The sequence below is a fragment of the Phalacrocorax carbo genome, chromosome 25 (genome assembly GCF_963921805.1).
Source record: "Phalacrocorax carbo chromosome 25, bPhaCar2.1, whole genome shotgun sequence".
Classification (NCBI taxonomy): Eukaryota; Metazoa; Chordata; class Aves; order Suliformes; family Phalacrocoracidae; genus Phalacrocorax; species Phalacrocorax carbo.
Genome location: NC_087537.1, coordinates 4,598,704 through 4,618,283, shown reverse-complemented (window position 1 = coordinate 4,618,283; position 19,580 = coordinate 4,598,704). Strand labels below are relative to the sequence as shown.

Below are 19,580 nucleotides of genomic sequence, written 5' to 3'. Positions count from 1 at the left end.
CACCTCAAAAAGGTCAGGAGCTTGACTTCTGGTATTTTATCTTTTCAAAATTCAAGACGAAGAACTTGCTACATGCCATGTTAAAATATCTATAAAATCTTATCAAATTTTGGTCAAATCTAGCATGGATTAACAGCAAAGCTGCAATGCAAAGGTAGGGGCTGGCTCTTGTTCTGCTAAGCACGCCATGCTGGCTGGAGGGGAGCTCTCGGAGACCGCTCAAGTCGAAATCCGTGACAAAGAAAATGGCTGCGGCAGCCGAGGAGTTCTTCAAGACACGATACAAGCGCAGTGTGCCAAGGATATTGCTGACATCCAAGGAGACCAATGCAAGAAGATGAGGGCTGCCACGGGGGATGTGGTAGGAAGCATTAACGCTGGCTGGTGGCAGACCTGGAGAGCAGGATGCTGTACGGGAGGAATCTGGCAGAGGCGGTGGTGTAGGAGGGCTGGCTTGCCCCCATGAATGAGATAATATTTGGTCAGCCGTGTACGTACCGCGTGGCTCATAACCACCCCGCCGCTGGCTCTCAAACCAGCTCCTCTAAAAGGACCAGAGCTGGGGGGCTGTTAGGAAGTCAATGAAAAAGGGGGGAAACAACACTTTGTGTGTGTCACTCAGGTGTGGGCTGGAAGGAGGAGTTTTCCTGCATGAGAATTCTTGGAGATCCAAGTAGTCTCTTCTCTTGCTGGGCCAGAAAGTCGATCACACTGAAACTGTGCACAAACTGAAATACTATGGGGAAAATCAAGTTGAGATCAACAGAATTTTGGTTTCCTAACCTTAAGCATTGTTTTAGTTTTGATGCTTTATAGGCTTTTGGAAGTAGTATCTTAAAAGTTGACATTAGAATTTTTAATTTAATGCAGAATTTTCCGATATGAAATGATGAGATATTTACATATTCCAGCCACTTCGAATTAGAAAACCTTTCCCTGTAAAAACTGGTCACAAACTGACCTTTCCTTGCCAGGAGCACATTCTAATAACTTGGCTTTTCTTGTTTAGGAAACAGGATTAAAACAAAACAACAGTCCCAACACTTCTCTGCTGAGTCCAAACCTGGGGGGATTTGCTCCCGCAGGAGATAACACCATAACAAAGAGTCCAAGTGTCTTATCACCAATAAATATATTTTTACCTTAGAGATCATTGCTGCTCCAGGGGGGCCAGTCTCGGATGCACTGGCGCAGCACGATAAGAAGTGAAGTACCAGGCTGGGATGGATGGTGCATCCCTGCTCAAAGCGGGGTCCTGATGGAGTTTGGGAGGAAAACCTCTGCGATCGCCAACCTACAGGCTCTGTCTGCACTGGGAAATCTATCCCGTAACTTACTCCCTACTGAGGCTGTCGGATGAACTTGTCTAAAATCCGCTTGTACCTACCTGGCACTGGGCAGGCGGCAAGCAGTACCCTTAAAGGCTACTCCAAAACTTCTGCCTACGGCCAGAAATACGGTTGCGACTTGTTGATTCCTTTCCCCACGCCCCACGCCACAGAAATACAAGGTGCCGCGTCCTGTGTGAGCTGCTATTTTGGCATCTTGGAAAGGAAAAAGGAGCTGCTCTTCGGAGGGCGAAGGTCGAGAGGACGGTATTTGCGTTTGCAGCAGCGGAGTGGGGAAGGATGCGATTGTATGGCTAACCGAGGGAAGGGGTTTGTGAGCGAGCGCTCACAGCTTGCTGAAAATCCAGGAGCAGAGCTGAGCCAGCAGAGCCCTTGGACAGCAAGCCACAAGGGCTGTGTCTTCCCAAAGCTCCCCCAAAACATACTGAAGGCGGCGTGCTTGAAGGGGACGTGCTCCATCCCTGAAATCGCAAGTGAGAAGAGAGAAACCCCAACCATTTTGCGGGGCGTGGAGGAGCACGGGGCAGGGAGAGGGGCAGGTCACAAGTGCAGGATGGTGCAATCTCGGCTTCGATAGCAGAAGTCACCACCCGCTGCTGCAGGAGGCTCTTACCTCCCTGGGCATCTGGTTCTGCTGGAGGGAAGAAGAGCAGGGTCGTGGATCTGCCTGACTTCAATGAAAACCATTGCAAGCAAAACGCCAATAGGAAATGCTAACGTGGTAGCCCCGTGGGCTTTTTGGTAGCCTGCGTGAAAAGCTTGATGGCGGTGTGGTCCCTGGCGACGCAGTCCCCGGCAGCGCGATCCCCAGCAGCGCGTGGGGGAGGCGGAAGAGCCTCAGCAAGCTCCCTCCGAAAAGCAGGAGAAAAATGAGGTCAAAGTGACCCCCATCACCCCTAAACCACGAAGACGGGGGGACGGTGCCATAGATTTGGTGTTATTGGTGTCCGATTCCTGGCTGGTTCCCTGAGAGGGTGAACTGCTCCCATTAAAGTTGGAGGTGTTTCTAGGGGTCCGGGGTCCAGAAGAGCTGGGGGCGGGGGGGTGGGACGGGAAGTCGGTCACTTTATTGGGTGTAATGGCTCCCTGGTTTTCTCCTCCCTCCACCCAAAATCAAAGAGAAACACACAAATGAAAGGTACCCCTCCCCGAACAGCAACTGTGCAAACAGTACTAATTGGCGCTCCCCTAAATGGCAGTGATTAGTTTAGCATCTGATGGAATATTTACTCCAGAATTAGTTAAAAAAAAAAAAAAAAACAAACCACAACACACACACAAAATGCTATTTATTTATTTATTTTACAAATTCCTGCCGCTGGTCGTGCTGAAAATGTGACTCACACAGCAGGAGCTGAAACTGGAGTGGCTCTTCTACCAAAAAAACAGATTAAAGCACAGGAAACACAGCTTGCGAGAACAGGCAGGCGCTTCGAAAGCCATTTGCAACACCAAGTTAACAAATAACGCCGGGCTCGAAGTACGATAAATTAACAATTTTAAAATAATCCAACTTCCCCCCGTCGCCTTGCGAGAGCGGATTTTCCGTGATGCTCCGCCAGCTCTTCTCCACATCATCGCTTTTGCCAAACTGGTAGGTTCCAGTTCGGTCATAAATTGCTCCGTGTCAGACACGGCGGTGGCGGCGTCCCTCGGCTTCCCCGGCCCCGGTGTTCTGGGAGGCGAATCCTTTATGGAGCTCGGGGAACCTCCGCTCCCATCGCTAATCCACGCCTGCCTCCCCTTGGACAGGCCTGGCCACTTCCTTTCCCCAACAAACCCCTTTCTTCCCCCCCCCTTCCCAGCTTGTTTGCTTTTCAGAAAGCTGATTCAGCCTTAAAGCCGAGAGGGTTGCGACGCCCGGCAGCTTTGCGTTCTGCCCCCGCCGCCCCGGAGAAGGGCGAATCAACTGCGATGCAATTGCTCGTTTGCAGCCAGGGCAAGCCCTTATTTTTATTATTTTAATTTTTTTTTTTTTTTGGTCATCTTTTTTCCTTGCGCGGCCTGGCCTTGGAAAGGCGAGGGGGAACAACGGTGAACGGGGAGCTGCCGGGGTTGTGTTTCACCGGCGATATCCATATTTGATCAGCCCCCCCAAGGAGGGGGCTTGCGGTGCCGGGCCCCCTTCCTGGGGGGTTTTGCAGGGGTCTGCACAGTGAGGGGGTGGGCAGGGATGGGGTGCTGGGGTGCCCTTGCACCCTCCCTTGGGGGGGGGATGAGGGTGGCTGTGGGAGCGAGGTCGCTCCCGGCTGGGGAAGATGGAGACCGGAGAGGGGGTGAGGGGTGGGGGGGCTGCATGGATGCCCTGCCTGCACGCCCTCTCCGGGGTCACCCTGCTGGGGGTGGGGGGCAGGTCAACCTCTGCTCCCCTGAAGGGGGGGAAAATGCCCCCAGGGCTGCCCTGACCCCCCCCTTCTGCTTGCAGCCCCCCCACACCCGCCCTGACCCCCAGACCTGCCCGCACCCCAAGGCTGCATCTGACCCTGCCCTGTGCCTGCTGCCCCCCCCAGACCCCCATAGGCATCCCGACCCTCTGCTGCCCCCCAGGCCTGTGTGCCCCCCCAAGGGCCGACTGACCCACCCTTGTACCTGATGTCCCCCCGAGACCCCCCAAGTCTGTGTGCTGCCCCCAGGGCTGAGTGACCCACCCTTTTACCTCCTACCCCGCCACTGCCCCCCAGACATCCTGACCCCCCCCATTCCATCCCGACCCTGTGCAGCCCCCCAGGCCTATGTGCCCCCCCCGGGCCGACTGACCCCCCCCTTGTACCTGCTGACCCCCCAGAAGCCCCCAGGCATCCCGACCCTCTGCTGCCCCCCAGGCCCACCCCGACCCCCGGGACTGAATGACCCCCCCCCTTGTACCTGCTGCCCCCCCAGACATCCTGACCCCCCCTCGTCCATCCCGACCCTCTGCAGCCCCCCAGGCCTATGTGCCCCCCCCCAGGGCCGACTGACCCCCCCCTTGTACCTGCTGACCCCCCCACCCCGGCCCCTCCCCCTGCCCCTCCGAGCAGGCCCCGCCCCTCCCCAGGCCCCGCCCCCCCGCTGACCTGCCTCCCCCCCCCCGCGCTGACCTGCCCTCCCCGCCCCTCCCCCGCCCTCTCGCCGCCGTGCAAATCTCGCGAGACGCCGCGCGCTTTCACTAGTGTGTGTGCACCAATCGATCCGGGCCGGGCCGGGCCCAGCGCCGCGGGGCGGGGAGGGACGGGACGGGAGGGGGCGAGCACCGGCCCCGGCACCTGCCCGCGCCCCGCCGCCCCCCCGGGAGCCTAAGGGGTCCCCGTGCCCTCCCCCCGCCCCCAACGGCTCTCCCCCACCTGCCCGGGCGCCGCCGCCGCCCGCCGAGCCCTCCCTCGGGCCTTTGTCCTGCCGCGAGGCCTTGCGCCCGCCGCCGGCCTTGCGCGCACCCCGGCCGCGCCAGGTTTCTTACGCGAGGCCGGGGATCCGCGGCCTATCCGTCCCTTCTCGCTTCCCCCACACCCGCCCCGTCTCCCTTCCCCCCGCCCCGGAGCCGGCGAGGGGCGAGCCCCCACCTTCCCCCCCCCCCCACCCCCCCCGCCGTCCTTCAACTGCCGCCGCCCCCCTCCCCTCCGCCCTTCTCCCCCGCGTGGAGCCCGGGTGCCCGCAGCGGCGGCGGCGGCTGGCTCACCAGAGGCCGCGGAGCCGCCCCTGGCCTCCCCCCTCCCGCCCGTGCCGCCGCCGCTGCCGCCGCCGCAGCAGGTTCCCTCCCTCCCTCCTCCTCCTCCTCTTCCTCCTGCTCCTGCCCCCGGCGGCGGCGGGATCCGAGCGGTGCCCGGGGAGCGCTGGGCCCGGGCGGGAGGGGAGAGGAGCGGCGGGGCGGCGGCAGGAGCAGCAGCGGCGGCAGCGCCAGGTGAGAGAGCCCGGGGGCGGCGGGGGAAGCGCGGGGACCCCCCCCTCGCCTCCCTTCCACGGCGCCGGGCCCGAGGCCGCCCCCGAGGGCGGCCTCGGGCCCGGCGCCGTGGAAGGGAGGCGGGTGGTGGTGGTGGTGGGAGAAGCCGAGCAGCGACCCCCGGGCCGCGGTGGAGGCGAGGGGCGGAGGCTGCGGCCGGGCCGGGGTCACGGTGGAAGGGCCGGAGGCCTGTGCCCCGAGGCGGCGGGAGCGAGGCCTTGGGCCGCGGGTACCCGCCTCGCCGGGGCACGGCGCAGCGCAGGCCCCGCGGGCTCGCAGCGCGGCCCGGCCCGGCCCGGCGGGCGGGGGGTAAGAGCGGGGCGAGGGGGACCCCGGGCCCGCGGGGGAGGCGAAGGGGGTGGGCACGGCCTGCGGATCCCCGGCCTGGGAGTTGAGGTGGTGCTGCCTGGGGTGCCGGGGAGGAGGAGGAGGAGGAGGAGGAGGAGGCAGGCCGAGGCGGTGCAGCAGCTGGCAGTGGGGCAAGGCTGCTCACTCACCGGCTTATTTTCAAACGCGTGCCTCTGTTTCCCGAGTGGGGAGGGAGAATGGGAGAGAGGTGCTGAAAATCACCCCGCAAAGGAGTCGAGGAGGGCAGGGAGAGAATGCCATCCCCTGCCGGGATGGATGGAGGGGGTCCAGGGCAGGCCCCGGGAGGGAGCTCGGCCCCGCGGAGGTGGTGGGGTAGGGGGGGAAAGGCTCGGGAACTCGGGGCAGTCCCTTCCCCAGACCAGCATCCCGGCGGGGGGACGCGATTCCCTCCCGGATGGTCGCCCCGTAATGGGGGAGACACCCGGGAGTACTTTAACATCTTTGCGTTCATGGCTTGTCTGTCATTTTCCTCGGTGCACAGATTTCCTGTTTTGAAAACTAGGCTGATAGCTTCGTCGGGGGTTTTAAAGCCCATAGTAGAAATAGGGTTCTCTAATAACCACATTTAGTATCCCATTAGTTTTTGAGGCCTGTTACTGATTTGGGAGAGTGGTTGCAAATGCCCCCGGATGGATTCACTTTGCCCCCTGGAACTTGGATCTGCAGCGTTTGGAGGAAATGGCAGGGACAAAATGGACAGTTAATAAAAGGAACAATTGTATACTGCCTATTCTAGAGGGCACTTGCTGCCCTTCAAGAACTTTCCTCATCGCATATGCTCTTTATACAGCAAATCTTTATCTTCTGTCTCTATTTTTTTTCCTACCTTAGTCCAGAAAATGAAACTGGAACAGACATTTCTGGAAATGAACTTGATTGGTGCAGTTGGGAAGATGTGATTCACAGTTATAATGAACACTGAAATTTGTCCCATTTTTTTTTGCAGTTCAGTATTCAAATTGTGTATTTCCTGGTTTTTAACCTGTTTACACAGCTATGCTGGGTTTTTGGAGGTTTTTTTAACCCTTCAAATAGTGGCATCTGCTGTGTCAGGTTGCCAAGAGGTACCCAAGGTTCATCCAGTATATAGAAGCAGCTGTTATGTTAGAGGTATCTGATGCTTTAAGCTATAAAGTAAACGGTTTAAACGAGCGTTATTTTCTTCTTATAATCCTTTTTTGCGCTTGGAAGAGCCAAAGCTGTTGTCAGTGAAATCTGGAGTTCGGGGAGATCTAGTATTTCCAGGATTAGCCAAAAATAAATTATGGGGTAAAGAGTGTTGCTTTTTTTTTTTTCCCTCCTAGTCATGCAGCACAGATGAAAAGCTCTGAAGCTTTTAGTCATAACACTCTGGTCCCATGTTTTCCTTTTAATAAAGCATCCAGTGGGAGAACGTGACATAATTGGTTTCTTGGATTTAGAGATCTTGAAATGGCTGGTACAACAGATAGAAGAGGAAACTCTCCAGCAGGGTTATGGTTTAAATACAGTAATATGGTGGCAAAGTCATGTCTTTATTGCATGGTAATCTTGAACTTCTCTTGCAAGAAAATGCTTTCTGCATGGTTATGCTGCAGAACAGGCACTCTGAGTCTCGTCAGTGGCACAGAATATTAAATCTCTCTCCTTTCCTTGCATTGCATAATCTGGGTGTTGTTCTCCCATAGCAGCAGAAATGATGGAAGAATTGCATAGCCTGGACCCACGAAGGCAGGAACTACTGGAGGCCAGGTTCACTGGAGTTGGGGTTGCTAAGGTGAGTAGCAGTACCTTTGGCAGCAGGCATGACTGTTTATCCATCCTGCACTGCATTTCGTTTTTTTAATTTCTAAATTGATAATTTTGCTTTGCGAGTAGAACGTTTTGTATCACTAGTTGCGTTTTGACAGCTAATTTGCTTGAAGTGTGTTTAAGAGGAATGAAAATGGGATCTCTATGAGCAGATGTTTTGCTGTACAGAAGATTTGGGGTTCTAATTAAGTTCTCAGGAGTTGCTCCTCCATCTTAAGGCAGCTTGTACGCCCCAAAGAAACCCATGACAGCTTTGTCTTTGGAAGTGGGAATCTCGTCTGTCTTTTCCTTTCTCCAAGAATGCATTTGAGAACTGAATTTGGCCACTTGTTAGATACAGTTTCAAGTTTACTGTGTTTGATACAACATGTAGGCAGACTTAATATATTTGGGAATTTATACAGTTCTTTGTGGGTGCAGCGTGCTAAAATTGTGTACTTGGTCACATAGGACACACACAAAAAGTATTTGAAGGTAAGCTCTCCTATATCCGTGATCCACAACCTGCTAGTAAAATCCCATCTTTGTCCTCATGTACAGCTTCATAACTTCTCAGTAGCTGCCTTTCTTGAGTAAGGCACGTAAATAACAACATTGTGTGGTTGCTTGATATACTAGCATTAAGCTGTTAGTTCTCCAGATGTTGTTGGCAGTGTTAATTGATAGTCTCTCTGAGCAATGAAATGGTGGCAGAACTCATCTTAAACTAGGTCAGTGATAAGGAGTTTATTTTTGAGGAAGATACGAGTTTTGGACAAGGTCAAGGCAGATGGTAAACCAGCATATCATTGCTAGATAATTTTCAGAAATGTCATAGAATTATTTAGGGAAGAAACTTTGTAGAGATGCTGTTGTGTTTGAAAAATTCAAAACAGATCAGAACTTGAAAAAGGGTTTCATTTGAGTTCATACTTTTCTTTCTGATCTGTACTTCAGTCGGGACTCAAACAAGGTTAAGTCTTGGGAGCATGAGTAAGTAAAATGTTCAACTGTAAGGCAGCGTAGTAAGGAAGATTAACACTAGAAGCTGTTACCCCTTAACAGTTTCAGTTACTGAAGTAAGACTGGGGTTATTTTGGTCTTTTCCCTCACTCTTAAGACTTTTTTAAATCTTAAGGCTTTTACTAGCATGAAAGTTTATGCTACATAATGTATTCACGATCTTGAAAGACTTTTTTATACAACACTACAACTTTTTATGTCCTTTTTCATCTGTTTCTTATCTCTTCCCCCCACATATGTCACTTCAACATCTTTCACCATAGCAGTATAGGTAAAGCCAAACAACTTTCTAGAACAGCTCAGACTTAGAAGCACAGGCACTATCAGTGCTTTAAAACGGTGCCAGCATAGTCAATGCTCACAAAGAATGTTAGGAACTATTCCTTTTAAAGGAATAACCTTTGAAAGATACCAGAAAGCAAGTCTTAATTATGTTTTCAATATGTTTGGGGCAGAAGGTACATGCCCTTTCTCTGTAAGGTGAATATTGAAAACTCATTTTTGTTTCTAAAGCATATCCAAGTAACAAAGTCTCATTTCTTGGGGCTTCACTTTGAGCAAAGCTCTTCTGTTACCAAGTTTTATTTTTACCTGTTGTTATACGCTATAGTGTTCTACTTTGTATTAGTAAACTGTTAAAGTGCACTACACTTATTTCAAACAATATCTATTTATTTACCTGCATACTTGCTAATTTGCAATAGATCAGCCAACCATTGATATGAATTAGCATGACTCTACTATGTTGCAGCAAATCTCGGTTGCAATATTAATCTCAGATACTACATTCCCTCCCAGGTTGGTGCTTCAAATTCCCTCCCTACCCCCCCAAGTCTCCGTCCGTCATGCTCCGCACTGGCATTGGTAGGTCATTGTCTTAAAGGGAATATATTGGGAAAGCTGTGATACGATTTGTATGATTCAACTAAGATTTTTTAGTTCTCTCCAATTAAATGTGGAAGGAAGGCTACGTAGGGTAAGTTAGTGCCATCTAGTGGGACTGGGACTGGCACATCCTCCTGGGATGGAAGGTATTCTGTTGCTGTTTATTGCATAAAAGGAAGAAATGTCATCTTAGATGCTCTCCTATTGGGCGAGGGCAGCAGGCAGTTGTAACTGAGCTTCCTGCCTTCCACTGACTTGGAGTGTCCCTTAGTGTGTTTGGTTAGGTTTCTTTAATGTTTAAAAATACAGGGTATATTTTGGACCTGTGTAAAACTAATGTACTAGTTTACATCCTGCAGCTTTAAAGCCCTCTTTCCCTGCATGTTTGCAAGTAAAGAACAACTACACGTATTTCTGAGAATGAATAAGACTGCGCTCATCTAGAATAAATTTTTAGGCTTGAAACTAGAAAAAAGCTTCTGGCCATCAGAATCATGGGCTTCTGGAAGAGCTTTCCAGTAACAGTAGTAGAGGACAGAAATCCTAAACTGTTTTGGAAGCAGCTGTGTGCCGTCACCTCCTGTGGTAGCTGAAGGCACAACCCAATGACCAAGGTCATCTGCAGTCCCAAATGCATCAAAATTCTGTTGCAAGTCTGCGATTAATTACCTCACTTAGTAGCTGGAGAATATTTCTTTAGGAGCTTGGAGTTAATACATGGAATCAAATCTATGAGCAAGGAATGTTTCTAGGCAACTGTTATACTCATGTGGCTCATCCAGGTCACTAGATAGCTTCAAAAAGCCAGTGATGCTTTAGATGTCTATTCTTGCCATATGGTAAAGTGCCGTTCTTCCCCAAATTCACAAAGCAAGTCCTTGAATTAACACATGACTATCTGACACCTACCGGTATCCTTGCTTATTTAGCTCCCATCTATGTTTACTTACTAGGGGAAATCTAAGCGTATTCACTTGAGGCATTATTCCGACCAGACATCTCTGACATCTTCCTTGGGTCAGTAGGCACAGAAAACAAAATGTAGTTTGTTTCTCTAGATAACATTGTTTAATTTGGTCTGTTCTCATCTTCTGCCTCCCTTCCCCCTGTCTGGATGCTGCCTTTAAGATATCAGGCGGGTTAACTCCAAAGGATGTGTATCATTTCCACAGACTTTCCTGGATAAGAATGGGAATAGGTAATTGTGATGGGTGAATCTGTGTTTGCACACAGCTTGTCTCAGGTCATCACAGCAGCACGCATGTCTTCTACAAGTCTGGTCTTTAAAAGATCTTCGGAGTTGTGTGTGCCACTTCATTATAGACAAACTATAAAGGCCAGAGTATTTCTAGAGAGAGTAACCTTCTCTGTCGTGCTGTAGGAATCTTGTAGATCCAGATGACTGTGCCAGAATTGAAGAAGTATTGGTCTTGGTGGTAGCTGCTGCTCCCTTTTCTCCATTTTTGAGGTATTTTAAAGAGGGAAGTGAAAACAACCTGAAGACTGTCACTTACGTTGCAGAACATCTGCTTCCAAAAAGAGAATTGCTCATAAAAAAGAACAGCATTTACTTGTCTTATTTTGGCTTTTACCCTTTCTTTCTCACTCCAGCAGTCTCGATCAGCTCAGTAACTACCAGTTGTGTGGTCTACTCTAGCAACATTTTTAGCAGCAAAGATAGGAAGTTGAGGATTAATGTATGAGAATAATCATGTCTTCCTTGGAGGAAAGCAGTGCTGCCCAGTGATGGTCCTTAATAGGTGTCGCATCCTACCAAATCTAGTTAATAAGAGTTTTGAAACTTAGAATTTAATTTATCAGCAACCACAGGCAGTGTCAGGATTTTATGCCAGATACTTGAAAATTGCTTGGATACTTCTCTGTGCAACGTTACTTATGTCAAATGTGTTGTCTGGCTACTAGGGCCCAGAAATAGTTGTCAGATTTCAGTTCTGTTTCTGCTTCTGAACTGAGGGTTAGGGTGAGTTGTGTGACCCTTCTGTCCAGTTTGTCATCAGTAAAATAAAAATACCATTTTTTCACCCCGAGGGAACTGTCAAGGGGGTGTAATGGAAACCAAAACATCCTATGGCAAATCTGCTTACTCATCAGATACAGCAGAGGTTACCTGTGAACATCTAATGGTAAATTAAGTTCTCATGGCAAAAAGACACAGGTGATTTGGGGATTTCATTATTGGCTATAATACCGAGCTTTTCTAAATGCATAATTCAGAAGCAGGCTGTAATTCTCATATTTATATGATTCTAGAAATAAGAGTATGTTAATTAAACCTGGCTTATACAGTAGCAGCAGACCAGAGTAACGGGAAAACCATTCAACCATTTCACTTTGGAGTAAGCCTGCGCAGAGTCAGCACTAACTTCTAGCAGAACTAAGGATTGACTTTTTGCTTCTGAAATCTCTTGATTTGCTACAGAACTCAGAAGAATTCAGGTACCTTGGCTTGAGACAGTGAAGTGCGTCTCCACCATTGAGTTAGCAAGAGAGTTTTGCAATGCATGTTGCTGTTAAGTCCACATTGGAGACTCTGGTTAGGCAGCTTGAATTCCTAGAGCTCTCTTTCAATACTAGGAGTTGGAGAGCACAAAATGGAGACTGCCCAACAGAAGAGTTGGGGACAGGCCTGAAGGATCATTTTTGGGAGCTTGGAGGGGCTGAGAAAAACATACGAGTCACGGGAGGCGGTTGATAGGCTTGAAGAGGCAATAGGTACGGGCCCCTGAGTCAGGCTAGCTTTGTTATGGAAGATCCGATGGGAGCTATTATCAGGCTGTTATTTCTATAGAAACTTCAGCCATTGTGCCTCATTTGTGGCCTTTTCAGGGCTCTTGCAAAGGGAGAAATGACTAACCAGCTCGTGTGAGTGGACAGATTTTAAATTCTTGCCTTTGAGTAGGAGTCTTGAAAGCGCCTGCTACTGTTGCATCCACCTCTCAACATGGAGGTTTTGTTGTTCATAGGTAGGTCACGGACTTAGAAGCAGCAGTTGATAGGTGAATCACACGGGAAAAGAGCATGCCAGCTTATCTCAGAAAGAAATTCCGTGTGGAGGAGGAAGTGTGTGCTGTTCTTGTGCTTGTCATTTAGGTAAACACTATAGAAACTATTAGCTTATTTCAGATGACCCACGTATTTTAAATTTTTGCTGAGCCCCATCACCGATTCTCTTGACAGGGTACAGTGGATGAGTGGGCTGTAAGTGATATCAGTTAAGTGCAGTATTATCCCAAAGTAGCCTATGCTGGAAAAGCCAGATGCCAGTGCAGATGAATTCTTCAGGAACAACATTTAAAAGTCCTTCCTGTGTAAAATATTGCATGTTTGTTATTCCCTGCTACTGCTTCTCCAGCAATATTCTGATGTTAGTATTCTTTGCCATTTCTTCCTTGTTTGTTTTTTTTTTTTCCAAAATTCAGGTTTGTTCCTTTAATTCCTTTTGTGTCATGACCACTTATAATGGTATGCTAAATTAAGTACTGAACATTTATCCAATGTCAGTTGCCAAGTTAAATATAAACAGTCGGGAATGATAAAACATAAATTTGAAGGGTTTTTTATACACACACTCACTGACTGATAGTTGAGGGGGAGATGCTCAGATGTATAGTTTCTCATATCCACTGTCTAAACCTGTTGCTACAAGCACTTGATAACGTGAGGTTATGTATGGAACTAGATATCTAGCAGGTTGATCAGGGAAACTTGCTTTTTTTCTCTTGCATAAGTACATGAGAAGAGGTGCAGCTGAGGACTAGGCCACATTCCTTAAACATCCTAGGTATTGCATCTTCATTGCCTCAAGTACAGCACGTTCTAACGAACAATTTGTGTTTCCATAGCTGGAATACCTCAAAACAATACTTTTTTGCCAACTTTGACATGAACAAGATGCTTCAGCTCCTTGCCTGTAAGATAGGCCTAGTCCTTTACTGTAAGGCAAGTGTCAGTGGAAGGCCCTCTGGAAGGTCATCAAGGGAGAGGAAAGCTCATGCAGTGGAAGTGGTCAGAACTTGCCTACAAAGATTTAATTCTGCATTTGTTCACAGTATCGATATACTTGACAGTGGACTTGCTGGATGCTCATAGACATCTGACAAGTTATCCTTTCTGGTTCCATAAGCAAGCAGCTAGTTCCTTTTCAACCTTTCTACTCCTGTGTTGCGTTCAATTTTACAATTTTGTCAGTGTAGTTTCTAGAGGAAGTTTTAAAGTAAAGGGAAAACGGGGTTTTTTTGCTCTTCAAGAATATGTGATCAGAACTGAGCTGCTCTTTCGCTGATGAAAAAAAAGGGTTTGTTTCCAACTGCTAGAGCTGTAAATTCCCACACAGAATAGTCAGTGCAGGTAGTTGTGGTACTGGAAGTAAGAAAAATATTGTGGATTTTGCATTAGGCGTTTTTCCAGCTGCTTGCATTCCAGAACTTTACATTCAAGTGCAAACTGAGTGGATTTTCTTGTACTAGAGAGGATGAACTTCTGTTTCTGAAAAAATGTTAGGATCACTTCTAACTATAGATGGCCTCATCAGTTTATTTCTCCAGGTTACCCTGGAATACAGGTCACTGCCGAAACATCGGCCCTTCGTAAGCCACTGACGCACCCGTTCAACCACAGTGTTCCTGAAAAGCTCAAATGTGGCATTTTGGGAGCAGCTGTTCCTGTCATTTGCTATCTGTGTGCCAAAATGGAGGCAGCAAGATTCAAGCAAATATGGGAACAACTTTCATTTTCGTCTCCCCCATGTCAGAACCTCAGCCTGTCCCCCGAGACCAAATGCAAATTAGCAAACACTAATTCGTTGAGATGCTCCTGCACCTAATAAAGCTTTGACACTTGCACAGAAGGTTGATGTCTTGGATGTGCTGCTGGGGTTTGAGTTTGTGAGAGGAAGTGAAGGATTTTAGAGGACAGCATTTGCGCATTTTATAAACATGCTTTTCACAAGGGTGAAAAGATTAACTTTCTGTTGCCACTTGCTGTAAGATATTACATTTTATTTATCAGTGAGGCCTTCATGTGGATAACTGTGGATAGTGTTGGCGCTTCTGTTAGGTCTTGTTGGTCAAGGAATAAATCCCTGCGATACCCAAGAGTTGTACCTGTAAGATCTGTAAGCCATCGTGTTGGATGGTGGGGAGCTTGCTTCTTTGATCTAAAAACAACTATTGCTGAAGAGTCGAGGTAAAATGTCTTTCTAGCCCTGAACTATTTGTGTGAGTTGAAGGGGTAATGATATGGCTTAAAGAGTATAAATCTGCAATTTTTCTTCAAGTAATTTGCTTTTAAAGGGGAATCCTAAATGTGTAGTTTCTTGAGCTATTCAAGTGTTGGGTTTTTTGTTGTTGAAGCAACTAAGCACGTCCTTCTAGGAGAAACAAATGTGGTTAACATTCACGGTGTAATACAGAAGGTAAATGGAACCTTTACTTTCTGTGGATGCCCATTTGGAAATTGGGGTTAGTAATCACTAAGTTGTGTCACAAGTTTCATTTGATGGTGGTATTTGTCTTATAAATGGAGAAGGGAGAACTGCTCTCCTCAAAAATAACCTACTGTGGGATTTCTCTGTGGCATTAAGGCTCGTTCCCCACCCCTCCCATAAGTCTTCTGCTCAAGTGTGTAATGAGAAGTGGCTTTGCCTTGAGGAAAGATTGGTTGGTGGGAAGTGGTTACTGCAAAAATAAGCATGCTAAAATAGAATGAACCTTTGGGAAAAGGTGCTCACAAGTTCATTAATGGAGGGGTGGTTTATCATGTCATTCTTCCTGTTAATACATTCCATCAGTAATTGTGATCTTGTTTTTATATCTTTGTCAAATTCGTCTAGATTTCTTAACTTAGATCTGTGGGAGGACACTTTTGTGTCAGAGCACTAGGCTAAAACACAGTGACTTTGCATGATTCACTTTTCTTTCCTTTTAAAATCAGTTTTGCTACAGATTTTAGAAAGTAATTTTCAAAAATGCTTGGATACGTAAAAATGCAGATGTGTATCCAGTAAGGCCTGTGAAGATGCAGGCAGACTCTCGTAGGTACCTGGATACTATTTTGGTAAATCTATTCCAGTCTCTTGAATTTGTTCTTTAGCCTGGTAGGAGCAACTGCTCTGTTGGCAGGTCAGCCATGGGTCCATAGCCTAGTGGGAGGGATTGCCTTATGGGTGCCAGTTGTACTGCAATTAACACAACTTTCACTTGTTCGCTTCCTTAGTGTTAAAAAAAGCATTAAAAATATGCATTTAAAGAAAAATCAGTGGTACTGCCAGCATCTGATAACAGTAATAGCTGCCTTGCCAGATGCAAGATTTCTCTAAATTCTTAGCCCAGGGTCAAGCAGATGCTTGTCTGAAGAGCTGAGCTTGGAACTACTGCTACTTAACAAATCAGAAGTTTTGTTTTTCAGGCCAGTTGTCTTAGACTTTTATGAATACTGCCTTAGCTGTTTTGTGGATGTGGTTAAATAGGGCTGTTAGGATATAAATTGATACAGAAATATCATTGCAAAGGCTGGATCACTACGCTGAGAAGAGGCTGTCCAACTGGCAGTCCAGCTTCCGTCTTGCTCCAAATGACTCTGAAGCTCTTTAGTGTCCCATGATGTGTCTAGGTATTTGACCCGTCTTGCTGCTGTATCCAAGTGGCTTAGAGCAGCCTAGTTAGCCTAGAGATGCAATGTTTGATAGGATGTATCTGCCTTGTATGGAAATTGTTTCTAACAGTGTCTGCTTGTTTTTCACTAGGGTCCATTAAATAGTGAGTCTTCCAACCAGAGCTTGTGCAGCGTGGGTTCTCTGAGTGATAAAGAATTGGAGGTAAGCAGGCACAAATCCTCATGGTAATCGGGCTTAAGGTGGACACGATTGAACTCAAAACATAGAAGGAATTGTGTGAGAATGAGTGACAGTGTTCTTTGTCTGGGGTGTGAAAGGGACTCGTGGAAATACTTAGTCTGGATCTTAACCCTACAGCCTTTGGACCATGCTGTGAAACAGTCCTCCTTGCAGCTTCCTACTGTAGCAGGCAGATTTTACCCAACCCCAAACCCACAGCATTCATAAAGCTCAGCTTATGACATTGTTTTCAGCTGCACTGTGATTTTTTTTTTTTTGCTGGTTTTGGAAACAGTTTTGGCCAAATAAAAAGCCAGAGATCATTAATGGAAGAGTTTACCTTACCTATCAAATATGTGACTTTGTAGAAGTCTGTAGGGAGCAGAGCATTTTTGTGAATTGCTCTGTGGAAGTGTGGGGAGGTGAAAATCGATGCTTTGTCCCTGTTCAATCTCACTGCTTTAGGATTAACTATTTCAAAACACTTACTAAAGCAGCAAAATTAATTGTAGAGTTATATTTTTACTTTAAAATTCCATGTTAATAAAGCAAAATCTCAAATTTAAATGCATTTTCTTATGCATTTAAAGTACTTCCAACACAGTTATGAGGAAAGTTTTGGATCATATTTCCCTCTATTATATGGCAGTACTGATATGAGGTGTTTGGTGAAGCTAAGTCTTTTGAGAACACAGTATCTTAAACTCCATACAAGTAAGTGTAGTTAATAATAGTGGAAAACTGAGTATTCATTCTTGTTTTACTTGGGGTTTTTTATGAACTTCTGTGGAGTGATGTAAATTGACCAAGCTGACATAATCACATCTACCATTCCTTGCTTTTTTAGTCTGTAACAGATAATGTGTAATTTTTGTTATGTAAGTACTTGAATGGAAAAACAACTTAAACTGAATCTCATTAATATGCTTACAGTTCCACAGAGGCTTTAATGGAGCCTGTGGTGTTACAGTCATGCCAACGCTGTTCATGAGTTGCTCTTCACTCTGCAGTGAGGAGGCCAAGTCATTGACTTTTACACATACAGGGGCTGGTCTCTAGATAGTTATGGAGTTTTCAGACCCCCCCATTCTAAAAAGTACTTTGCAGACACAATAGCCATGTTTGTCTTAACATCCCTTCCATCCTCTTACCAAAACAGTAACACATCAGTGATTGCCCAGCTGGTAACATGGGACGGTAGGTGTCCAGCATCCAGTGGGGGCACAGCAAGGTTTAGATTCTGGCTGCGTCAGCTTTATCCTTTTTATCCTATTGAAGGAGGTAGATTGATTTCTATGCGTACTGCGTGCAAGTCTTTTGGCAGAGATCTTTAGACAGGGTACTTTGGACTTTGGTTTCCAAAGAGCATGAAACTTAGGTTTACCACAAGCTTTCTGGCCATGGCTTTTCTTGCCCCAGAACTGTGTTTTGCACACTGTGGTTTTCTTCCTGCCCCCAGGCTATAGTTTAGTGGTGGCTGCAGTGATTGTAAAGCATATAGCTCAGAAATTATTTGGGACCCTTTGGGATAAGAGATGTTTTCAGAATGACGTTGGTGGTGGCAATGACAAGATGTCTGTCTTTCCAGTAACCTCAGTAAGCCGCTTCTAGCGCGGTGCTTCCTAATGTTTTCAGCAGGTTTGGCCACATAAATGACCGCGACGATGGGGAAGGCACCATGCCAGGGGCTGCTCCACTCTCACACATCTAGGCTTGCTAGCCTTGTGCAGACAGATAGGCATGACACTGTGGGAGCCTGCAGGTCTCCCACCTGTGCATAAATATATTGCTGTCAGCTGGTAAGCTGCCCTTCAGGCCTCTGGTTGCTCACAGAAATGGCTGATGCAGCTGACCCTTGACTTAAGTTTAATGAAAGAGAAGTCTGGCTGAATATCCGCATCTGTGGCAGCTTTCTCCTGGCTGCCACCTTGGGGAGCTCTGCCTTGTTTTGTGTAAGGTTGTAGCTGTGCACCAGTAGACAGGATAGTTCTTGCAGCAATCTGCAAAGGGCTTTGGGAAGAAGCGTGAGCTGCAGGCAAGGTGTGAGTAGCCACTAGACTGCAAATTTGGATGTTTGTACTCAAACCTCTTGTCATTACTCCTCTTGTACCAGTATTGTGATCACTGCAAAATGGTTTATACAGGGTTTTTATAAGTGTATGAACTTGTTCTTCTAAAAACATGAGGTAACTGGGCAGTAGAGGCTGGCTTGCTGCAGCTGAAATGAAAAAAAAAAAAAAGAAATTAACCTCATTCCTAACTGTGTTCTCTCCCTCCCGCAGCACGTATATCAGAAGGTAGTAGCTATTTGAGAGCAGTTGTTTAAGTACCAGCAGTAGAAACAAATGCACCAGAGGAGTGAAATGGCCACTGGGGATATGGAGCGGATTATTGTGTTTTGGTGTTTTCTTTAAATCTTGGAATAACTGCAGAAATGTTAATTTTGAAGTATTCTTTAACAGACTCCTGAGAAAAAACAGAATGACCAGCGGAACAGAAAAAGGAAAGCAGAAGCATATGAGACCAGTCAAGGTAATCCATTCTCCTGACCCTGCTACAGGATTTCTGAACTGTTGGTAATTTGTGCACGTTTTGCACAGTCAGTGTCCTAGGAAACTAATGGCTCTTCTCAAGGGTGTGTCAGGCAGCTTGTTATAAACTGCTCCATGATGGTGTAGTTCTCTTCGGAGAGCCTTGTTATCCTCATTGGCAGGAAAATACTCATCTTCGGCTTATTCACGCAAGCTATTGCATTCTTATGGGACAGACCGCCCAAAAGCTTAGTATGGCTTCCTGAAGTGTTGTTTTGGTCCCACGTCACTACTTAAAAATACAGGCTGTACTCTCTTCCTTGCTTTTTGAGACGTATGCTTGCCTTGTTAGAGTAAGTTCTCACCACAACAAACAGAGAACAAACTGTGCTCAAGTATAAAGCAGGCAGTGCTCTCTCGGAGTACTAAGAAAAACGCAGTGTGTTCAAGTCCAAGTTCAGATGTTCTAGCAAATGGGCACGGGGGCAGATTTCTATTTCTTTTATTCTTCAACAAGAAAGTAACGAGGATTGTGTTGACAACTGCTTTGGTAATATTATAATAAGAGAAAAGGGCTAAGTTTTAATGAGCTGGTATTAAGCCATCACTAATTATCTCTCTAACTCTTATAGGAATGCTTTTGAGAGATCTAATATGCAGTAATTTACCTGAAGGTGGAGGAGCAAAAGTACCCTTTGCTCTGTCCTTATCTTGAAGGAAATGATGGAGAACCTATGCCACTTTCAGTGACCAGTGATGTTTAGTGTTCTCTGAGTAGTTTAGCAAGTGCAAATGCTGTTTGATTGGATTGGACATGTTTGGAATTAAGAGTTAATTGAATTGTCAGCTGTAAACCCTCCCAACAACAGCACAAGGGCTGTGACCCT

At 47.2% G+C, this 19,580-nt stretch overlaps 1 protein-coding gene across 9 annotated transcripts in view; it reads left to right on the top strand.

Moving 5' to 3' along the window:
• The first annotated feature begins 2,927 nt into the window (after positions 1 to 2,927).
• The window catches only part of TLK2 (tousled like kinase 2), a 45,614-nt gene continuing 28,961 nt past the window's right edge, over positions 2,928 to 19,580 (top strand). For 3 of the 9 annotated variants that reach the window (XM_064473417.1, XM_064473416.1, XM_064473409.1), the window contains exons 1-5: positions 4,517 to 5,223; positions 7,299 to 7,387; positions 9,223 to 9,288; positions 16,073 to 16,144; positions 18,625 to 18,694. In XM_064473417.1, coding sequence (XP_064329487.1) covers positions 7,307 to 7,387; positions 9,223 to 9,288; positions 16,073 to 16,144; positions 18,625 to 18,694 — 289 coding nt within the window. In that variant the 5' untranslated portion in view covers positions 4,517 to 5,223; positions 7,299 to 7,306. Of the gene's footprint in view, positions 2,944 to 4,516; positions 5,224 to 5,375; positions 5,572 to 7,298; positions 7,388 to 9,222; positions 9,289 to 16,072; positions 16,145 to 18,624; positions 18,695 to 19,580 lie in introns of those variants that run through there. The other 6 variants (XM_064473410.1, XM_064473411.1, XM_064473412.1 and 3 more) reach the window with 6 other exon arrangements.